Here is a 23715-nt window from a genome sequence, read left to right on the forward strand (position 1 = left end):
CAAGGCTATTATCTTATTGGGCTCCTTACCGGATGAGGAGTATGACACCTTTGTGCTCACTTTATTGAATGAGAGATCTTCTATCAGCTATAGTGAAGTAACTAACGCTTTGACAAACTATGATTTGAGGAGGAAGGATAAGGAGACTTCCCGCACTAGTACTTCAGGAGAAGCCTTGTCGACGAGAGGTAGAAGCCCATATCCGAAAGGTGGTAATAGAGGAAGGTCAAAGTTAAGAGGTCGTCACCAGTTAGGAAAGAACCAATGTGCATTCTGCAAGGAGCAGAGACATTAGAAAAAAGATTGTCCAAAGATCAAAGAGAAGGAGAATAGCAAGAAAAAGGGCCCGAAGGCCAATGAGGTGAATGTTACGAAAGACGATGATTCCGATGATTCCAGCTTTTCTCTATTGATTACTCTGAAGGTGAACCACTTGGATGCATCAGATTGGATGCTTGATTCCGACGCTACTTATCATATGACTCCTAGGCGAGATTAGTTTGCATCGTTCGAGAGACTCGATGGGGGTGTTGTTGTCATGAGAAATGATCAATCTTGTGGTATTTGTAGGATAGGTACTGTGCGGATTAGGATGCACGATGGAGTAGTCCGTGAATTGAAGGAGGTGAGATTCGTTCCAATTGAAGGAGGTGAGATTCGTTCCTCAGCTGAAGAAGAATCTTATCTCAGTTGGAGCTTTGGAGGCAAAGGGATTCAAGCTGAAGAAGAATCTTATCTCAGTTGGAGCTTTGGAGGCAAAGGGATTCAAGGTGACCTTTGAAGACGGTGTAGCAAAGGTTACTAAGGGATCTTTGGTGGTGATGAAAAGAGTCCGCAGTCAGAACTTATAATATCTGAAGGGGAGTACCGAGATTGGCCAGGTTGCTTCGGCTATTTCAGAGGCGGACATGAGCAGGCTTTAGCATTATAGGTTGGGGCACATAGGAGAGAAGTCAATGCAAGCTTTGTGCAAGCAGGGGCTATTGAAGGGACCAAGAGTGGTAAAGTAAAATTCTATGAGCATTGTGTTCTTAGCAAGAAAACAAAGATGAAGTTCAGAACTGCTATTCATAGGACGAGAGGCATCCTGGACTACGTGCACATAGACGTTTAGGGTCCCACCAAGACTACATCACTTGGTGGTCAACATTGGTTCGTCACGTTCGTTGATGACTATTCTAGGCGATGTTAGGTGTACACCATAACAAAGAAGAGTGAAGTCCTAGATATATTTGTAGAGTGGAAGAAGAGATTGGAACTGCAGACTGGGAAAAAGATCAAGACGTTACGATCCGACAATGGTGGAGAGTATACTTCAGACCATTTTTTGCAGCTATGTCGAGACGAGGGCATAGAGAGGCACTTCACGGTTAGTCATACGCCGCAGCAGAATGGGGTGACAGAGAGATTAAATCGGTCTTTACTAGAGAAGATCCGATGCTTATTGTCGCAGAGTGGTTTGGAGAAGATCTTTTGGGCTGATGCACTTACATATGCGATCCACCTCATTAATAGGCTGCCTTCATCTGTGATTGAGGGAAAAACCCCTATGGAGAAGTGGTCGGGAGAGCCAGCACACGACTATGACCAGCTCAAGGTATTCGGATGCCATGTATTTTATTATGTGAGAACAGATAAATTGGAACCTCGAGCTAGGAAGGCTATATTTGTAGGATTCAAGCATGGTGTTAAGGGATACAAGCTTTGGGATCCAGTTGATAAGAAGATTGTGCTGAGTAGGGACGTCATGTTTGATGAGGCTTCTATCTTGAAGCTTTCCATCTCTCATCAGGTGGAGAGCGACCCAACGGAGGAGATATTACAGGTGGTGGAGATCAATGCAGCTCCATATTGTCCAGATGATATAGTATCCATTAGAGTGCCGACTGAGGTGACGCCAGGCGAGCACGATGATAATACGGGAGATACGAGTACTGATGTGTAGGATCAGGGACCGACGGCTCAGGTTCAGTATTCGATTGCGGTTCGGAGACAGAGGAGAAACATACAGATGCCAGTACAGTATGCCGACACAGTTGCGTATGCACTTGCGGTGGAGAGTATCGATGAGTTGGTACCTACTACATTCAGAGAGGCCGAGCAGAGTTCGGAGGCTGATTCGTGGCAGGTGGCTATGCAGGAGGAGATGGAATCTCTTCATAAGAACGATACATGGGAACTTGTTGAGCTTCTAAAGGGGCGGAAGGCAATTGGTTGCAAATGGGTATACACGAAGAAGGAGGGTATTGAGGGTACTCCATTGAGGTTCAAAGCTAGGTTGGTTACGAAGGGCTATGCACAGGAGGAAGGAATAGATTATAATGAGATTTTCTCTCCAGTGGTAAAACATTCTTCGATTCGGATTTTGCTAGCTTTTGTGGCACAGTATGGTTTGGAGTTAGATCATTTAGATGTAAAGACGAGATTTCTTTATGGTGATTTTGATGAAGAAATATATATGACTCAGCCATTGGGATTCCGAACTGGGTTTGCAGATTAAAGAAATCGCTATACGGTTTGAAGCAGTCTCCTTAACAGTGGTATAGACGATTTGATGGTTTTATGTTTGGTCATTCGTACACTCGGAGCCAGTTTGATCATTGCGTGTATTTTCGCAAGTTGAGAGGAGGTGCGTACATTTATTTATTGCTTTATGTCGATGATATGTTGGTTGCCTCTATTTTCAGGTCGGCTATAGATGAGTTAAAAGTTCAGCTTTCAAATGAGTTTGAGATGAAGGACTTGGGCGAGGCGAAGCGCATTCTAGGGATGGAGATTGGCAAAGACAAGAAGAATGGCAGAATTTGTTTGACACATGTGGCTTATTTGAAGAAGGTTCTACAGCGATTCCATGTTAACATGGATACGAAGCCAGTTGGTATACCTTTGGGAGCCCATTTAAAGTTTTCAGCTGGTCTTTCACCAAAGTCAGTTGAAGATCGATAGTTGATGTCGAAGACTCCATATGCGAGCGTGGTTGGGAGCTTGATGTACGCGATGGTAAGTACGAGACCAGATTTGTCACAGGCAGTGAGCATGGTTTCGAGATACATGCACGATCCAGGAGTGGGTCATTGGGACGCCGTGAGACGGATTTTGAGGTACATTCGATGTACGCTCAATGTTGGTTTAGTTTATGAGCGGGACACTACCGGTGGGTAGTCATGCATTGGCTATGTTGATTCGGATTATGCCGGGGATTTAGATAAGCGCCGGTCTACGACGGGGTACGTGTTTACTTTGACCCGTGCGCTGGTGTGTTGGAGATGCACCTTACAGTCGACGGTGGCTTTGTCTACGATGGAGGCAGAGTATATGGCAGTTATGGAGGCTGCGAAGGAGGCTATTTGGCTTCGAGGACTTTTGGAGGAACTTGGTATATTGCAGAGGTCCATCACTATTTATTGTGATAGCATGACTGCTATCTATTTGGAAAAAAATCAGGTTTTTCATGCGCGAACGAAGCATATTGATGTTCATTATCACTTCGTTCGGGATGTTCTTGAAGATGGTGATGTAGAGATTGTGAAAGTCCACACGAAGGATAATCCGGCGGATATGCTCACTAATGTGGTTCCGAGCAACAAGTTTGATCATTGTCGAAACTTGTTACACATTCGTGATTGTTGAGGCCATTGGCAGCCATTTGGGTGAACTATGTTTGGCTTGATTCCTTGGGCAAGAGGATACGTAGGCAGTCATGTTTAATTCAGTCGGTTTGGATTAGTTGATTTTGATGGGGGTGAAATTGTTTGGACTCTCGTTCAGATTCTCGACTTGTTGTGGATTGAGTTCGTACTGGACACAACAAGTGGGACTTTTGGTTGCTTTGGTGTCGGCTCAGTTTTGGGGAAACTTCGCTGAGGTGGAGAATTGTGAATGTGACGTGGTGGGGGCCAGTGGACACGTGAATGAAGGCGTGGGAGGAAAGCTGGACAATCACGCGTCACGAGATTTGAGAAAATCTTGTGAACAGTAGAAAAATAAAACAGAGGCCCACCCGATTACAACAACATATATATCAACGTTTCTTCTCCTAGGTTTTAGTGCAGGAGGTTTGTGAACTTAGGCATACAATTGAGGCGGCAGTGTTCAAAGAAAAAAGTCGGCTGTTTTGTTCTTCTTTTGACAGCGCGCAGGCAGAGAGGAAAACGAAGCTTGGCGGTTGTGCTTGGTGATAAATTGCAACGGCTTTTGTTAGGGTTTTGAGCATATATTGGTGGAGATATTTGTAAGAGATTTGAGAGTTTGTGTGAGGGTTTTATTTGTGAGATTCTTGTGTAAACCCTATTTGTATTCCCTCTCTAGTAGTAGATCTCCCCCTCCTTACCCCGTGGACGTAGGCAATTTGCCGAACCACGTAAAATTAGTTGTCTCGCTATTTGTGTTCATTGTAATAGCTTTTAGGTTCCCTCGACAGGTCAGTCCTAGAACTGATGAGAGGAAAAGCTGATATCTTACTTGGTTGAGATATTTTGCTTAAGGTTCTTGTTTCCTTGGTGAAAAAGGGTTTCCTATTGCAACCTGACTCTTGTTGTGTTGCCGAAGTGCTGCCGAAATTTCCGCTGCACGCAACAAAAACATACGGGACTACTAGTCCCGTATGTTTTCTGAGCCTTGTTTTTTAAAATGACGGTGATTAAGTTAGCTCTAAACATACGGGACTAGTAGTCCGTATGTTTTCTGAACCCTGTTTTTTAAAATATACCTCTTTTGACCCATTGGTCAAAAAGATGTATATTTTGCTAAATATTTAGCAAAGTGGTCTATTTTGCTAAATATTTAGCAAAAATAATCTATTTAAAAAAATTCCCCTTTTAGAAAAGGATTAGTTGTGGTTAGACCCCCACTATTCAATTGGTGTAGACTCCTGACTGAAGTCTTTTCTTTTCTTTTTTTTTTTTTATTTTTTATTTTGTGTGACTATCTCATCTTTAATCTCAGGAGCTCTTCTTGTTAAAATCCAATTTTCTTTCTCTAAAGGTAAAAGAGTTAAAAGTTTTTCACTCGGGGGATTTATCTGCCCAAGCAAAGAATTACAGAAGTCTATCGGCTCGGCAATTGGTCGATAGTTCAGGATTCTATCCGCAATATATGAACTCTTTAAATAATATTATGTATCAAAATTTCCCTCTTATTTTCATCTCATCCATTCATGTGAAAGCGCCATAAAACGTCATGGAAAAATCCACCAAAGAGAAGATATGTATGCGTTACGTAGAATGATTTAAAAATAAAAAGAGATGGAACAGTTGTAAAGGAGATTTAAACCACCATGTTACCTGTTACATGTGTAGTAAGTAGATTTAATTTTTGACACTTGTTAAGCATGGAAATACAAGCATCAATAAGGAAGGAAAAGTAGCATTGATATTGACCAACTAGACAAATAATCATGTAAAGAGCAAAGGGTTACTACCATAAAACCTGAGCTAGATACAAATGGTCTAGAATTCAGGTCTTAGCTAACAAAGCTTCTTCTTTGGCCCTAACAAAGCCTCTCCTTCTTTTCTGATGTAAAACATGTTGCGGATGCATTCATAGAGAAACTAGATCGTCAGAAGTTCAAACGGGATCCAACAGAGAAAATTAATTTGTAATGAAGAACAAGTTGTATCTCCTAAAATGTGCATCAAAATTGGACGAATAATAATATATATGCGATAAAGTATTTTTTTTCAAGATGGAGCCAACCCAATTGAGCATTAATTAGATCGCTACCGTCTATTTTGCGAAATTACATCCAAATTAAGAGAGATCAAACTTTTTATCAATTTTTTACTTTTTTGGGTAATATTTCAAGAGTCATTTTGATTAATAAACAAATCCGGTTTGATTTCAAATTTGACCAATTAATTTCCCTAACCATATGGAGTCTTTTAAGTATACTTTACCTATTTCTATTTTTGGTAAAGTTTGGGTTCTACTAGGACTTTAGTTTTTTTTTTTTAAGCAGAGAATTGTAAGCTCTAGAGGCAAAAAAATTTATTAATAAAATTTCCCTTATTAAGTTTTCTTCATGGATTCATCGATCGTTCTTTGTGAATTCAAAGAACAATCTATGATAGATTCTGAGGTTTATCATTTTCGCACTGTGTTATTTTCCCAATCAGAGATCAATGGCCTAAAAACTTATTTCAGCTTGAATATGCATTCCCACTTTGACATTGAAAACATGGTTAAATCATTAATCATTCTTCTGATTAATTTATAATTTCTTTAACAATACTATTTAAATGGAATCACTACTTTAACACAGAAAATTATCAAGACAGAAAGATAAAAATTTAAAACAAAATTTCTATAGACAGCTTAGGGCTAAATATCAGAAAACCCTCTTCACTTTGGATGATTATCAAATAACCCCCAAGATAACTTTCAGAATATTAGAAAGCCGCCCTAAGCTAGGGGTTATCATCTAACTTTAAGGTTTTATAAAAAAAACCTCTTTGTAGCATTAACCGCAATTTTTCACATAGGCATGTAAAATTACCCAAGGTATTTATCTAATAAGACAAAACTTTAGTGGAGTCCCTAGTGTGTCCGCCAAAAATCATTTGAGTTCTTAATATTTGAAAACTTAAGAGGGGTCCTAACGTTACCTCCATCATAGGTCTATCTCACTTTTGCAATCCAATAGATCTTGCTGACATTGCCCTACCATGTCATTACAAGGTCCGCAAAAATTTTAGTGAAATTAAAAGTTTGCATTGAACTTGGATTTCACTTTTCATTTCTTTTTGCTGACATTACAAAGCCATATTATCGATAAACCTATAAAAATAATGGAAGTTTATAAAAAGAGATCTAGGCTGATGATAGATAATGGGTTAGAGGGCTCATTAACGATTTTCAAATATTAAGGACCAAAACGATATTTGACTAATACAACAAGGACCTCCACTAAACTTTTGCACGTGATAATTGTCCAAACTTAACGGAGGTTTCTTGATGTTTAGCCAAAAACTACTGTTATGGGAACATAAAGTCCAAACTTACTTGAGAAATAACTCCAAGCACTCCCAAATGAACCTTTGCTGCATCCAAATCCGGGTGCCCTTCATCCAACACCCTGACCTTAGCATAACCCTCGCGGGCTTCTGCCGGCGTGATGATCCTCAGACCAACGACGTTTTCATGAACTGCACCACCCTTTCCCCATATCGAACTCCCATGCGCTCCGGTCCCCAGCATTCCACCCAACGTCACCCCCCACCAATACGGCCCATAGGGCAACGCCATGCCAACCTTCGCCGCTTCATCGATCAAATCTCTAAGCAAAATCCCGCTCTGAAAAGTCATCGTCATCGACGTTTTGTTAACGCTGATGACCTTATTGAGCGACTTGGTGCTGATTAATAGCCCATCGTTGCCCTTGAGACACACAAGATTCGGTCTGCTGTGCCCATATCGAGTTGCCACCTTCATCTTCCTATTGGCTTTTGTGGCGCTTGCAACGATGTTGATGAGCTCATTTTCTGAGGTTGGATAGACTGCTGCGCTTGCGCGGCACGTGGCTTGGTCAGAGAACGCTCCGTAGGAGTTGGTCACCGTGCAGTCGACCAAGCCTGACACACACTTGATCGGATCATCAGGAGGGCTGCAGAGAGTGTTTTTGTGAAGGAACAGGATTTGGAACAAAAAGAGGATCGTGAATTGGACTCTCATTGGTGGTGGCACTCGTGAGAAGAGCATAGTGCTGCTTCGTTATTAGGCAAGCGAATAATTAGTACGGTTTGATATCAGCGAGCATTCTTTTTAAGGAAATTTTTTGGCGTTGACAATTCGAAGTTTTAATTGCCAAGTGAAGTACTTACTAATTAGAATCCAGCAGCAATAAGCAACATAGCGTTGAAGATAATTTTTAAAGCAAGGTATAACCTTTGCAGGGAGTACGCTAAAAGATGAGGGAAAAAGAATTATACTATTTGATGATTAGTACTATCATAAATTTCGTTAGTAAAAAAAAATCTTTACTATTAGATGATTAGTACTAACCATCAACTTTGTGATCTGTGTTGATGACACATCCATTCTTTTCTTGCTTTATATTTTTACTTGAGGGTTCTCCAAAAGATTTCTTAATTCAATTATGAAATACGTAACGCTTCATGTTCAACTTATTTATTTCAATTTTTTGTGAAGAACTGTGAGGCCTAAGCCGCAAGCACTTATTGAGAAAATTAATAGCATGAAAGAGAAGAATAGTAGGAATAATTCGTACTTAAGATACTTCGACCCAAATATAGATACATCTATCGTCCTCACTCTTCTCCTTGAAGCATCACGAGAATAATTGTTTAATTACTCCCCACTTCCATCCCCAGCTAGTGCGAATTTTGTTAAAACTCTTCAAGATATATGCCTATGAAATTACCATCTGTCAAGAGTTGAAATCGGCCAAATTTCAGAAAGCTTTGCTCGAATGAGAATGAAATACCTAGCTCCTGACCATGATATTCCATCCACACAAAAATATGAGACATTGAACTTGTTTAATTTGTTTTAACTGTAATGTTGACTGGTGGATATAATAGGACAGTAAATGTGAATGAGACGAAAATCCAGCACAATGCTGAGCTAGGAAGGAATCAGAGGATCACATTGAGACACTTAACCAATACCTAAGATCCCCATCGGGGCCACGTCCCCTTTTTGTGTATTGCATATCAATCACATATTTTTGTATCACCCATAGGCATGCTACTTAAATCGTATCCGTATATCTGTAGCCATATCTGCTAGCATACGAATATGGTTATTTACATCTATAACCGATAGGATATGGTTGAGGATATGGTTTTATAGTGAAATATCCGGATTCGCTCCGAAATATCCAAATACATATTAGGCATACTCTTACGATAGTTTTAATTCTTAGATTATGGATTTGTGGTTAATTTTGATGATCAAGATGTCTAATCATAGCTTTTTAGTTATAATGAACATATGAACGAACTTTTTTGTATCACATGAACTATGTTTTCTCAATACTATCTAGTTTTCTCATACCCGTTTTGTATCCACATGCATATCCGTTTATATATCTGCATGTATATCCGTAACCATATCTGATTTTCGCAGACATGGATATGAATTTTCCTTACAGAGGTATATCTGTATCTGTATTCATATCCGAAATATGTAAGCGGATATGGATATAGCAAGCATCATATTCGAGCCGTATCCGGACAAAAATGCACCCCTAATCACTGTTGTGCACGGCGGAACAAACACAAACGCCGAGAGAGAAAGCCAAAACAATCCAAAATAACGGCACCAACTCAAACACAAAAGTTTAACGTGATTCGGCAAATTGCCTACGTCCACGGGGAAAAAAGGGATGGGTTTCCACTATAGAGAAAGAGAGTACAAAGTAGAGATTACAAGATCACTCAACTAACCTCTCAAACAAATCTCTCAAATCTCTCAAACTAAACCCTCAAACAAATTGCTCAGAAAGATCTCTCTTTTCTGTGCTCAAAATCACCTTCAAGCTACCCAATCAATCGATAGAAAACCCTAAAAAACGTGGCTCTATTTATAACAATACACAATCCCAAACAGATTAGGATTCTAAAAACGAGTCTGCCATACCCTGGTGTGGCACACACCACCCCCATGGCAAACAGGGTTGATTCTGCCACACCCTGCCACTTGGGTGTGTTGGCCTTCTTGTTTTGATGATGTCTAACAAACAATTTACCACTAATGTTGTTTGTCTAGTATTTGTATTTTCTTATTTATTGTAGACAAACAACATGTTGGAGGATGGATGGAATTGCACATTCATGATTATATCCAATGAAGGTTGGCGGAATTGTGGAGTGAAGCATGCGCAATTCAAAGTTAAAGATTCAAGTTCAAGCTTCATCCGCAAAGTGTACCAAGTCAAGCTCATCGAAGATCTATTAAGCTTGGGTATATTTAGTTTAGGTTTTATATTATGTGTGTTAGTACTTTAAGCTCAATCATATATACACACACATATTTGGTTATTATATATATAGTTATATATATACACAAGTTTTGGTTTATAGACTTAACAATCATTGTATACATATTTTATTAATTCTATAAAATTATTTTATAGGGTTTCAAAACATTGTTTATGTCAAAACATCAAATTTTATGTATATCACATTTTTATGTTTTGGACACACTTGCAAAATACATGAGTTTTCACAAATAAAAAACTCAATTTGAGAAATTCTTTTTCTAACATGTTCAATTTCATGTTTATAAATGTTTCCCAAACTTTTATCAATTTTGGAATTAATTTGTTATGTTTATTTGAATTTACAAAATCAAGTTTTAAATAAGCTCATGTTCGTGCACATGTTCGTGCATGTTTACAAAATCAAGTTTTAAATAAGCTCATGTTCGTGCACATGTTCGTGCATGTTTTTGCAAAACAGATGCGTTTTCACAATTGGGAAATACGATTTGAAAAATTTCTTCGTTTACTTGTTTATTATCATATATACAAATATTTTCCCAAGTTTTACTAATTTTGGAGTTGTTTTGTTATTTTCAATTGAATTTACATAAACATGTTTTCAGCAGTTTTTTCAGAAACTATATATATTTGTTCAAATAATTATTTCTCTCAACTGGGAAGTGATATTTCAGAAATTCTTTTACTAACATGTTTATCTATATGTCTAGAACCTTCCCTCAAAAGTTCATGATTGTTGAAATTGATTTACTATTTTTAATTGATTTTACAAAGTCGGATACGTAAAATTCCAGAATCTGTCAAAAACAGAAACTGTCTGTGAACAGTGCGATAGACCGTGCTACAGTATGGTCGGCCACTGTTACTGTAGCAATCTACCATTGCACAGTAATGATAATATCTTTTTTTTTGTTTTTAATGGGTTTTTGAGGTTTTTTTTTAGTTGTTTTCTTCAAGCCTATATATATCCCTTTGTTATAACTATTTTCTACATCCAAGAAATATTTTAACAAAGTTTTAACAAGGGTTTAAGTTTTGTTTAAGTTTGTTTAAAAAGCTTTTAAGTATATGAGGGTTTGTTTTATGAAATTAATTTTACAAGAGCTTGAGGAGATCATCTATTGGTGTTCGAGCATCCAACTACTCTCCCTCGATCTCTTGATCTATTGAGAAGTTTTCTAAACTCTATTTCTAGCTCTTTTATATATTTGATTATCATTATTATCTTGATCTATTGAGAAGTTTTCTAAACTCTATTTCTAGCTCTTTTATATATTTGATTATCATTATTATTCAGCTAGAATTATCTTGAGTTTAGTTTTGATTTATATCTTATTGTTACACATACTCACATTGAGCTTATTGTATTTTCATACATAGTATATTTGGGTTGGTGAGAGTTATAATATTAAGTGTGAGCCTACATTAAGTTCTCATCTATTGTAGAGAACAAATCATTTATTATATTGTGAGATTGTAAAGTTTTCGTTTAGCTAAAAAATCGAGTGTGAAGTGGAGATATCCTCGAGGTGAGGAGCAGAGATGTAGGTCGTGGGGACCGAACTCCGTGAATAAAATTATGAGGTGTAAACATTATTCAGGTGAGCGTAGAAAACCCGGTTGTGATAGTGAATTTCTCCCCGGGAGTGGGTAGCAGAGACGTAAGACGGAAGGTCTGAACTCCATGATCATATCGTGTGTTTGAGTTTGCTTTGGCGCACTTACTCTTATGTTTATGTTTCTTATCACCATTGTCCATTGCTCATTATTTATATCATCCACTATCTTGTTTAATTTATTTACCCTTGTGTATATCACTTATCCTAGCTCACATATCTTGTTATATTTTATACTTGCTAGGTTAACTTGTTAATTAGTTTTAATTGGCATAAAATCAGATTAGATTAGCATAAGACCCTAATCACCCACCCCCCCCCCCCTCTAGGGTCTAACAATTGGTATCAGAGCTTGGTGCTCTTTGATTTAAGGTCTAATCGTATTGAGTTAAAGATCTAAGTTATCTTTTTGTGGTAATCTTGTTTTGATTGCATTTGTATCTTGTTTGCATATTTTTACAAATTATGGATATGAATGATGCACCTTGTTTAGGCTATGATTCTAGTATTGCTCCTAAATTCAATGTTTTTCCCTATGCTCAATGGTGTTTTAGATTCAAAATATTTGTTCAATCTAAAAATATCGATTTATGGGAAGTCATTGATTGTGCTTATATTGTGCCCATGTTGGAGAAATCCAAGTGGAGCAAATATGATAAAAGGAAGTTTACAATGAACAAGATTTTGTTAGAATATTTACTAAATGCTCTTAATTCATCTATGTCTAACAAGTTTGTTCCTTTTGATAGTGCTTACAACTTATGAAAACTTATTGAAGCACATCAAGGGGACTTAGAGGCGATCCGACAAACTTTGGAGGATCCCGCTTCAAGTTCATATGGAGCATCATGCACACGGCCACTAGGCGATAGCCCTAGTGAGGTTTGCGAGTTCGAATCGATTAATGATTTATCTAGTGATGAACTTGCTTGTGCTAGTAAAAAATTATTGCATGCCTTTAACAAATTGCATAAAGATTTTATTGGTTTACAAGGCAAGCATGATAATTTAAAATCCGATCATGAGAAGCTAGCTTCCAAATTTGATGTCATTACAAAAGAAAATATTATGCTTAAAGAAAACAATGACTTATTAAATTTGAAAAATAAAAATTTGATCTCATCAATTGCTAGCCTATCTCATACTAAGATTGATGCCATGTTAGAAGTAGAAAATATAAAAAATGATACAGGTTCTTTTATAAATGAATATTTATGTTCTACTTCTAATGTTAATGCACATATGTCTAATGATGAGTTGAATAATGTTAAAAATCGCATTTCATCTTTAGATTCAACTCTTAAAACAGGTATTGTTAATAATAAGAAACTTATGGACTTATGTGCAAAGTCTCGTGTTAATTCTTTCAAATCCAACACTCACTATGCACATATTTATAGCAAAATTTACAAATGTTCAATTTGCGGTCGTAAATGCCACATTGCTAAATTTTGCTATGATGCATACAAATCTTCTAAGACTAATGCTTCTTGTGCATCTCATAAGGTTTCTTCATCACATTCACATGTACATGCACAAACTCATCATGCTCATCATAAACATGCACATGTGTTTAAATGTGATCTATGTGATCGATTTGGCAATTTGGCAAAATTTTGCTTTGATTTGAAAAAGATTTCACTTTTGCCAAATAATTTTAAAAGACCACAGAAGTTTAAGTGTGATCATTGTGTGTTTTGGTCATTTGACCAAATTTTATTTTGATTTGAGGAGAGTTTCTCGTTTGCAAAATAATTTTCAAGATAAACCTATTTTTGCCAATGAGTCACCGTGCACAACCATTTGGTCAACGCAAATTATTTCAATCTTTTCATTGCATAAATTGTAATCGTAAAGGTCATTTATACAATTTTTGTTTGACCGTATCCGTGCACCACATGCGCCCAAGAGGGTTCATAAGCTTAGGGCTTTGAGCTTAAATGATAGAGGTCATGTCCCGAAATCTTTTGGTACCACAAATACTTGGGTACCAAAACAAATTTGATTTTTAAACCAAGAATTTTAATATTTTTCTTTTTCTTTTTCTTGGTTTTGAAAAACGTGTTCTAAATTTTTATATATGAAAACAACTTTTAATTGATTAAATATTTTGTTTTCATGATTATTAGTTTCGATTTTTGAGAGGTTTGTTTTTATATAACCCCCGGGTTTATTGGGTGTTTATTCCCAAATCATGTTTACCGGGTACTAAAAGTCCTTATATGGGTTGTTACAAGCTTAAAAGCTTGATAAATTGTTGCCTCTATTGCATTTTGTCAAAAATCTTGTTTTGATTTGTTTCTTTGAATTCATTATACTTCGCTTATATGATGATATTTATGTGTTTGTGCTTATGGATCATCTATGTGTACCTTATAATGCATTCTATATGTGGTTTGATCAAGTTCTACAAAGAAAGTTCTATTTATTGATCAAACATTGTTTTTGGATATAAACTTTGATTTATGATTTCTTTTGGTTGATTTGTTTCCATTTGAAAACTTTTTGCATGATTCTCATGTTCCTCTTCTTTTGTTTTCATAAATCTATTCTTTTATATGGTTTTTATATTTTTTGTGTTAATGAGACACTATTTTTATATGACATATTTATATGTGTTCTTATTGTCTTTTTGTATGTGAGTTGTGTTTAGGATGTTTCTTGCTTGCTCACATATGTATGCCTTAGCATTCATTGCATATATTCATTAAGCCATTTTGATAGGGGAGCAATCCCTATATCTTTCTATGTGGTATACTCACCCATGCATATTGATAGGGGGAGCTTTCGCTCTCTTAATTCTTTTGGTTCCCCTTTTTGATGTTGTCAAAGGGGGAGAAACATTGTGAGTATACATTTCTTTGTTTATATGCATGTGAATTATAATTTGTATATTCATTTTCTTTCATGCATATATCTTTTTTGTAAATTGTTTGTCATCATGAAAAAGAGGAAGATTGTTGGCCTTCTTGTTTTGATGATGTTTAACAAACAATTTATCACTAATGTTGTTTGTCTAGTATTTGTGTTTTCTTATTTATTGTAGACAAACAATATGTTAGAGGATGGATGAAATTACATATTCACGATTATATCCAATGGAGGTTGGCGAAATTGTGGAGTGAAGCATACACAATTCAAAGTTAAAGATTCAAGTTCAAGCTTCATCCGCAAAGTGTACCAAGTCAAGCTCATCGAAGATCTATCAAGCTTAGGTATATTTAGTTTAGGTTTTATATTATGTGTGTTAGTACTTTAAGCTCAATCATATATACAGACACATATTTGGTTTTTATATATATAGTTATATATATACACAAGTTTTGGTTTATGGACTTAACAATCATTGTATACATATTTCATTAAGTCTATAAAATTATTTCATAGGGTTTCACAACATTGTTTATGTCAAAACATCAAATTTCATGTATATCACATTTTTATGTTTTGGACACACTTGCAAAATACATGAGTTTTCACAAATGAAAAACTCAATTTGAGAAATTCTTTTTCTAACATGTTCAATTTCATGTTTATAAATGTTTCTCAAAGTTTTATCAATTTTGGAATTAATTTGTTATGTTTATTTGAATTTACAAAATCAAGTTTTAAATAAGCTCATGTTCGTGCATGTTTTTGCAAAACAGATACATTTTCACAATTGGGAAATGCGATTTAAAAAATTTCTTCGTTTACATGTTTATTATCATATATACAAATATTTTCCCAAGTTTTACTAATTTTGGAGTTGTTTTGTTATTTTCAATTGAATTTACATAAACATGTTTTTAGTAGTCTTTTCAGAAACTATATATCTGTGTTCAAATAATTATTGCTCTCAATTGGGAAGTGATATTTCAGAAATTCTTTTTCTAACATGTTTATCTACATATCTAGAACCTTTCCTGCAAATTTCATGATTTTTGGAGTTGATTTACTATTTTTAATTGATTTTACAAAGTCAGATACGTAAAATTCCAGAATCTGTCAAAAACAGAAACTGTCTGTAAACAGTACGGTCGCCCGCTGTTACTGTAGCAGTCGCCCGTTGCACAGTAACGATAACATCTGTTTTTTGTTTTTTAATGGGTTTTTGAGGTTTTTTGAGTTATTTTCTTCAAGCCTATATATACCTATTTGCCATAACTATTTTCTACATCCAAGAAATGTTTTAACAAAGTTTTAACAAGGGTTTAAGTGTTGTTTAAGTTTGTTTAAAAAGCTTTTAAGCATATGAGAGTTTGTTTTGTGAAATCAATTTCACAAGAGCTTGAGAAGATCATCTATTGGTGTTCGAGCATCCAACTACTCTCCCTCGATCTCTTGATCTATTGAGAAGTTTTCTAAACTCTATTTCTAGCTCTTTTATATATTTTATTATCATTATTATTAAGCTAGAATTATCTTGAGTTTAGTTTTGATTTATATCTTATTGTTACACACACCCACATTGATCTTATTGTATTTTCATACATAGTATATTTGGGTTGGTGAGAGTTGAGGCGCGGAGACGTAGGTCGTGGGGACCAAACTACGTGAATGAAATTGTAAGGTGTAAACGTTATTCGGGTGAGCGTAGAAAACCCGATTGTGATAGTGAATTTCTCCCCGGGAGTGGGGAACGGAGACGTAGGACGGAAGGTCCAAACTCCGTGATCATATCGTGTGTTTGAGTTTGCTTTGGTGCACTTACTTTTATGTTTATGTTTCTTGTCGCCATTGTTCATTGCTCATTATTTATATCATCCACTATGTTGTTTAATTTGTTTACCCTTGTGTATATCACTTATCCTAGCTCACATATCTTGTTGTATTTTATACTTGCTAAGATAACTTGTTAATTAGTTTTAATTGGCATAAAATCGAATTAGATTAGCATAAGACGCTAATCATCCCCCCCCCCTATTTGGGTATGGCAGACACCACACAAGGGTGTGGTGGAGTCTGTCTTTCTTATTTTTCACGTTTTTCTCAATTCTTTTCCTCAATTCCTTTGACGTTTTCACAATTCTCCACCTCGACGAAGTTTTTCCAAAACTGAGCCGACACCAACCAAATAAAACGTCACACTTGTTACATCCAATACGAAGTGGAACAAAACCACGACAACGGACTCAATCCACAACAAGTCGAGACCCAAACCAGAATGCGAACACTCTCCAAATATCGTTATCAAATCACCAAACCGGCTACATCAAATTGACTGCCAACGTACCCCCTCTCCCAAGGGATCAAGCCGCTCGGTAGTTCATCAAACGGCCTCCAAAGGCCCTCAATCAAATAGAAAAGTTTGCAACCTTTTCACCAACATCACTAACGGATCTGTAACTGATGACGCTTCTAATGGCTCTAAAGTGAAACAAATCAAACACCTCCACCTGAGGTGAACCAATGACCATATCCAAATCATATCCACCAGCTGCATTCGAATCAACCAACTCATCATCTGCACCCAAATCCAAACGATCCCCTAACTGTATCACCTCAGCTGGAATCCCAAATGATGCATAATAATCTGAAGAATGTGGAGTAATCTACACCCAATGTGAAGTAGCATCACTCTCCACCTGCTGTGATACCTCTATGATCTGTCCAAAACTCTCTACCCGCTGAGAGTCAATAGGCTCTCTCATCGAAGCCTCATCCAATGTGACATTACCAGACCAAATATCCAATTGAGTTTTACCTCCAATCACAACAATTGATAACTCTTTAATAGGATGATCCAAATATGTCAAAACCTCAACACCAGAATCAATGCTCGATATTAAACGGCGATCTTCCTCCAGCAAGGAACAGCTCACCAAATCTGCCATCTCATCTTATTGTCCTAAGATTTCCTTTCCACCGAAGTGTCTCAAAATACTGTGAGCTCGGCTCGAATGCAAAATCAGGTCCCTCTTATACCTCCCACCAAAATCAGAATGAAGTACCTTCACCTTTCTGTCAATCTCACACTTCTTCAATCTGTTGGAGACTACTAGGATTTTATCCAAAGGGGATTTGGTTGCAACTCAAACATGCCTAGAACTGCCACCAATAAAGGAAACCAAACATCTATTACCTCCCAATGATGCCTCCTTGGAAGGCCCCCAAACATCCGTGTGAACTCCACCTAAAAGACCCTTAGTGCGGTGAATAGAGATGCCAAACTTCACCTACGTCTTCTTGCTCACATCAAAGTGTTCACTGGACTTCAAATTGTAGGTCTGTGCACCCATCTCCAAATCAATACTGGAATGACTAAGCTCCAAATGTCGCAGTCTAGTCGAATCAACAGAAGTCGCCAACTCTCTACCTGTCACTGAACTTCCAATTAAATAGTACATGTTATTCATCCTAACGCCCTTCATCACAATCAAAGAGTCTTCCACGATCTCGAAAACCATGTCCTCAACACGAACCATCAGACCCTCTCCAATCAAAGCTCCAATTGAGATCAAGTTCTTCCTCAAGGAAGGAACATATCTCACACCATATAACTCTCTAACTGTCCCGTCAAACAACTTGATGCGAATTCTTCCTATCCCAAGGATCAGGCATACACGGTTGTTACCCATGTACACCACACCACTATCTGGCTTCTCAAAACTGGAGAACCATTTCTTTCTAGGGTACACATGATAGGTCGCACCACTATCTAACATCCACTCGGATTCCTACGAATAGCTATTTGTAGGACTGATAGAAAGCGAATAAATAAAAGTATCAGAAATACTACCATCCGATATAACGATGTTTGCTTCTGATGATGGTTGCTTCCCTTTTCCCTTCTGCTTATTCTTTATCCATTCGTCGAACTTTGGACAATCTTTCTTCTAATGACCAGTCTCCTTGCACCGAGCACACTGATCTTTTTCTAACTGTAAGATGCCCTACTCTAGACTGTGACTACCAATTCTTTCGGTTTGGATTCTTCCATCTTACGACCAACGCCTCCGCTACTGTGTCACTTGTAGACTCCTTATCTTTCTTTCAAAGCTGATAGTTCACAAGTGCAGCAGTGACCTCACTATACGAAAGAGATGCATTCCCATTGATAAGAGTAAGAACGAAAGTCTCATATTCCTCGTTAGGTAAGAAACTCAACAACAATAATGCATTGTCCTCATCTTCAATCATAATATCTACATTCGTCAAATTCGCAAGAAGCTTCGTGTAGTGGTTCATGTGATTACCAATGGAGGTTCTTTTCTTCAATTGGAAGGGATAAAGCCTCCTCTTCAATTGCAAGCGATTCTCCACACTCTTGGTCAAATACTTGCTCTCAAGGATCTCCCAAATCTTCTTAGCTAAAGTCTTATTGATCACATCATACTTTAAATCTTGAGTCAAACAAGACCTAATCACACAACACGTCGTTCGATTCATCTTCTTCCAAACCCTCTCATCAATATCATCTGGCTTGCCATTCAATTCCAAAGTATCTTCCAAATTTTACGCGTTGAGCGCATCCAAGACTTCACATCGCCAAAGCCCAAAATTGTTAGTGCCATTAAACTTCTCCACGTCTATCTTCATAGAGTGAATATTCAAATTTTGAACGGTTTTCACACCTGAAGTACTCTCCACAACTCCTTCTCTCCCGGCCATAATTCCTCAAAACACTAACAATCAAAATAGAACAAACGAAGAATATATCCAAAACTAAGAAAAGATAGAATTTTTACCAAAAAGATCCCACCTTTAACTCCAAACAAAGCCCTAGCCGAACTTCCAAAGCGATCTACTCCTCCAAATAGCTCAAGCGTAACCTGAGCTCTGATACCACTTGTTATGTGAGGCGGAACAAATACGAACGCCGAGAGAGAAAGCCAAAACAATCCAAAATAACGGCACCAACTCAAACACAAAAGTTTAACGTCGTTCGACAAATTGTCTACATCCACAGGGCAAAAAGGGATGGGTTTCCACTATAGAGAAAGAGAGTACAAAGTAGAGATTACAAGATCACTCAACTAACCTCTTAAACAAATCTCTCAAATCTCTCAAACTAAACCCTCAAACAAATTGCTCAGAAAGATCTCTCTTTTCTATGCTCAAAATCACCTTCAAACTACAAAATCAATCGATAGAAAACCCTAAAAAACGTGGTTCTATTTATAACAAAACACAATCTCAAACAGATTAGGATTCTAAAAACGAGTCTGTCATACCCTGATGTGACACACACCACACCCATGACAAACAGGGAAGATTCTGCCACACCCTGCCACTTGAGTGTAGCAAACACCACACCAGGGTGTGGAAGAGTCTGTCTTGCTTATTTTTCATATTTTCTCAATTCTTTTCCTCAATTCCTTCGTCGTTTTCACAATCACCGATCAAGAAGAGAACCTATGCTTTTGACTAAGACAACAATAATTAGAGGTCAACTCATAAATGGTCTGTTTAGGGGGGCTTAGTCACCTAGAACTTAAAATTGGAATTGGAATAATCTGTGGGATAAATTTTTAAGGTGTTAGTCACATAGAACTAAAATTAGAATAAAATTTTAGAGTGTTAGTCAAGTAGAACTCTAATAAAACTAGAATTGAGATAATTGTACAAAATTATCCCACATTTCTTATTTTTCTACACAAAAATAAGAGTTCTAGTCTCTCAAATTATTCCAAGTTTTAGCTTGGAACTAGATGGTAAAAAACTAGAACTCATATTTATTTTGTTATTTTTATTTTTTATATTTTTTTTTCTTTACTTCTTTCCTATTATGGTTATCACCATCATTAGACAATCATTATAATAATAATTGTCAATATCTTATAGTCTAACCAAAAGTTATTTAATAGTAAAGAACATTCTTGTAAGCAATTATCAATCAATAATAGTAAGTTTAAAATACATAAATAGTATTTATATCTTCAAAATGCATAAATATATATTTCATAATTATAAAAATTTATGTCACGTTACTTTATCAAAATATCCTGCTTCACAAAATTGTTCCTATTTACCCCACTAAAATATCACACTAGCGAAAAATTATTCCACTTTAACAATTATCCCATTTTGCATGAAAATATCTTAATTTTTATGTACGTGAAATTCGACCGGAGACATACATATGAAAACTTGACGTGGATGCTTGGAGAGAGAACTATTGTATTTTAAACTTATACCTATGAAACAAGGCGCCATTGGTAGAGGTGGGCGTGGGCCGGGCCGGTTCGGGCCCGGGACCCCACCCTCTAGGTTAAGTTCGGGTCGGGTCTGACCTGGGCCCGCCCGGGTCAGAATGGGATGGGCCGTGTCTATTTCTCTGATCTCGGGTCTGAGATTGGACCCAGCTCGGCCCACAACCCGCCTAGAGGTGGGCTATGTCGAACCTAGCCTACGACCCACGGGTCGTAGGTCAGCCCGTGGGCTTTAATTTTTTTTCTTTTTTTATTTTTAATTTATAAACTATATTAATTTTATTGTTAATCTATTAAATCATTAGTTAATGGTTGGAATCATTTGAGTTTTCGAGAGTGATTGAGTTTCTGAGGGATGTTATCAGTCGTACCAAGCATATAGCTGGATATCATTTTAACTTTTGGTTGGGTCATGGTGGGTTCGGTGGAAATCTCTACTTTGTGCTAGTTCCAAATGACTGTGTCGAGATGTGGCGATTGGAGATGTGCCCCGTTAGCTCTTCTTCAATGGGTGGAGGATCACTTTCTCGACTATCGAAGAAGAGTGGGAGAAGGACTGATCATTTATGTGATACAAGTACAACACATTGTTTTCTTCCTTATTATTTGTAAGAGTTTGTGCAAAGATAGTTAGAAGTCTGTAATTAAGTTTTGGTTAGTTTACTGGTTTTAGTTGCTTATGTCAAAAATTAAATTTCGGGGTCGGGCCGGGCCGGGTCAACGGTGGGCCAAGTCAATTTCTCTCGACCCGAGTCTTGAGCTAGACCCGGCCAAACCCGTGACTCGCTCGGCCGTCATATCGGCGGGTGCCCGGGGTCCGGACGCCGTGCAGTCGCAGTGCAGCGCCTGGCTGGGTTTTTGTGGATCGCACTGCTCGCTGGGCCGGGGTCAGCCCAACGGGTCAATTAGGGTCAAGCCGCCGGGCCCGTGGGTCGACCGCCGGCCTGCGCCATGCGCCCCAACACTAGCCATTGGGCACGAGTAATACAGACTTGCATCCTATCTCTTTCCAAGGTTTACTTATGAAGGCCAAGTGGCAAACACATGACTGATCTCTTCAGCAACTTTTGTATACTTGAGACCATGTGCCAATTTGGTTGAACGCTTAGAGAGAATAACTGGAAATGTTGCACTCGAACACGAAGAGTACAAACTTGCACCCTATCTTTAGACTTTACTTTTAAAAGATAAACTAATTTTCTGTATATTAGCGTGCACAAGGAACAAAACGAAGTACTACATCGTGAGACAGCTGTGGATGAATAAAGAAGCGAGTTTGGAACAACATGAGAGTTGACTAGATGAGATAGGACAATTTAAGAGCATGATTGGCAATCCTAGATTTTACTTCACTTGAGTTACACATAATCCAATGATAGATAATAATGTAAGTGGACTAGAATGTTAGATGTTTGATAAAGATAAGTGATTTGCAATCCATTTACCTTTTTACTAAAATGACCAAAATTCAATTAAATGTGGGAGTAAAGAGAAGAAGAAAGAAAGCAATGTGAAAAGTGACTATTTTTTTCTTGGTCGAATGCTCAAGAAATAATCTAGAAATCCTGGGTTATTTTTAATACTATCAAACAACAATTGAACCCTAAAAGTAGATAATAATCCACTTTGATCAAGTTGGTAAACATGACTGAAGTGTAAGGTAGCGATCTGGAGTATAAATTCTAAACTAGCTTAGTACCGGACGAAACAAAATTATTGGTCAACCCTTGCAATTTGGAATTAAATTTTTAAGTCAGCAAAGGCTCCATACTTTTGTAACGCTCATTTATCCCTCTTTTATATATAAAGATAAATTCGTGGAACTCCTAAATGCGCAAAAAATTGGCATATGTCATATTATAAGGGCACAAAAAACTAACACATGTTATAAAAAAAACCTCAAAATATTTTAATTTTTGTGCATTGAACCTTCATGAAGGCGTTACGCTATAATTTTGCATTGGTGATAACTAACCCTCAAAGCCAGTATACAACCCACAAATTATTCCTAATTCAAGTTAACCTATAAAATTATAAGCAATCTTAAAAAATATGAAAAATGTTATACATCTTTCTAAAAATCTAAGATTACAAGCAACGTGCAGAAAAATTTGAAAGCTACAAACATTAAATTCCTAAAAATTATAGATACCCCCTGACAAAAGAGGATATTACAAACAAATCCTGAATAAATAAAAAATTACATATAGCCTCCAAAACAAATATGAAATAGCAAAAAACCCTAACTACAAATTGCAAAAAGATCCTAAAATGTCCAAAATTATAACTGACCCCCACAAATTCATAAATTACAAACCAACCCTTGAAAAATCCAAAAACTAAAAACAAACCCCTTTCAAATCTAAAACAGCTCCTTAAAAATCAAAACATTCAAACAAACATTCGAAACATATGAAAATTCAAAAGACCCTATAAAAATAGAAAATAAAAAATAGCATCCCAAAAATCTAAATTGTAAACAATCCCCTAACATATTTAAAAATTACAAACATACCCTTTAAATTAAAAAATTCAAAAAATGCAAAAAAAGTTATAGAAAATCCCAACATCTATGAACATTACAAACACCTCCAAAAACTTCAAATTTACAATTTAAAATCTATAAATTATAAATAATCTCTTAAAAATCTAAAAATTACAAACAAACATCTGGAAAAAAATAAAAATTATAAACATTCTTTATTGAGGGTTTTCTTCTTTATTTGGGGTTAAGTGAAAAAACATGAAAGTTATTGGGGGAAGTTTGCCAAAATTTATTAGGGTATTTGGTCATTTGACACATGAGTTATTAATTTTAAGGATTTTCTGTCAAAAGTTATTGGGGTTTGGTGAGAGTTCCAAAGACATTAAGGATTTAGTTTCAAACTCCTAAACTTATTGGGGTTTAATGAAATTTAACAGCATTTTAATATTGGGTTTTTTATACATAACCTCCAAATTGTAGGTATTTTTAAATTTGCATCTAAACAATAATGATTGTCAATAT

General features: G+C 36.7%; 1 protein-coding gene across 1 annotated transcript; it reads right to left on the reverse strand.

Moving 5' to 3' along the window:
• Nucleotides 1–6972: 6972 nt before the first annotated feature.
• On the reverse strand, nt 6973–17981 carry LOC109828244 (probable L-gulonolactone oxidase 6). The gene is made up of 2 exons (XM_020395273.1): nt 17737–17981; nt 6973–7600 (listed from the first exon to the last, which is right to left on the reverse strand). The coding sequence occupies exons 1-2, from the start codon at nt 17979–17981 to the stop codon at nt 6973–6975; spliced, it is 873 nt and encodes a 290-aa protein (XP_020250862.1).
• Nucleotides 17982–23715: the final 5734 nt, after the last annotated feature.

The sequence above is a fragment of the Asparagus officinalis genome, unplaced genomic scaffold (assembly GCF_001876935.1).
Source record: "Asparagus officinalis unplaced genomic scaffold, Aspof.V1 AsparagusV1_Un892, whole genome shotgun sequence".
Lineage (NCBI taxonomy): Eukaryota > Viridiplantae > Streptophyta > Magnoliopsida > Asparagales > Asparagaceae > Asparagus > Asparagus officinalis.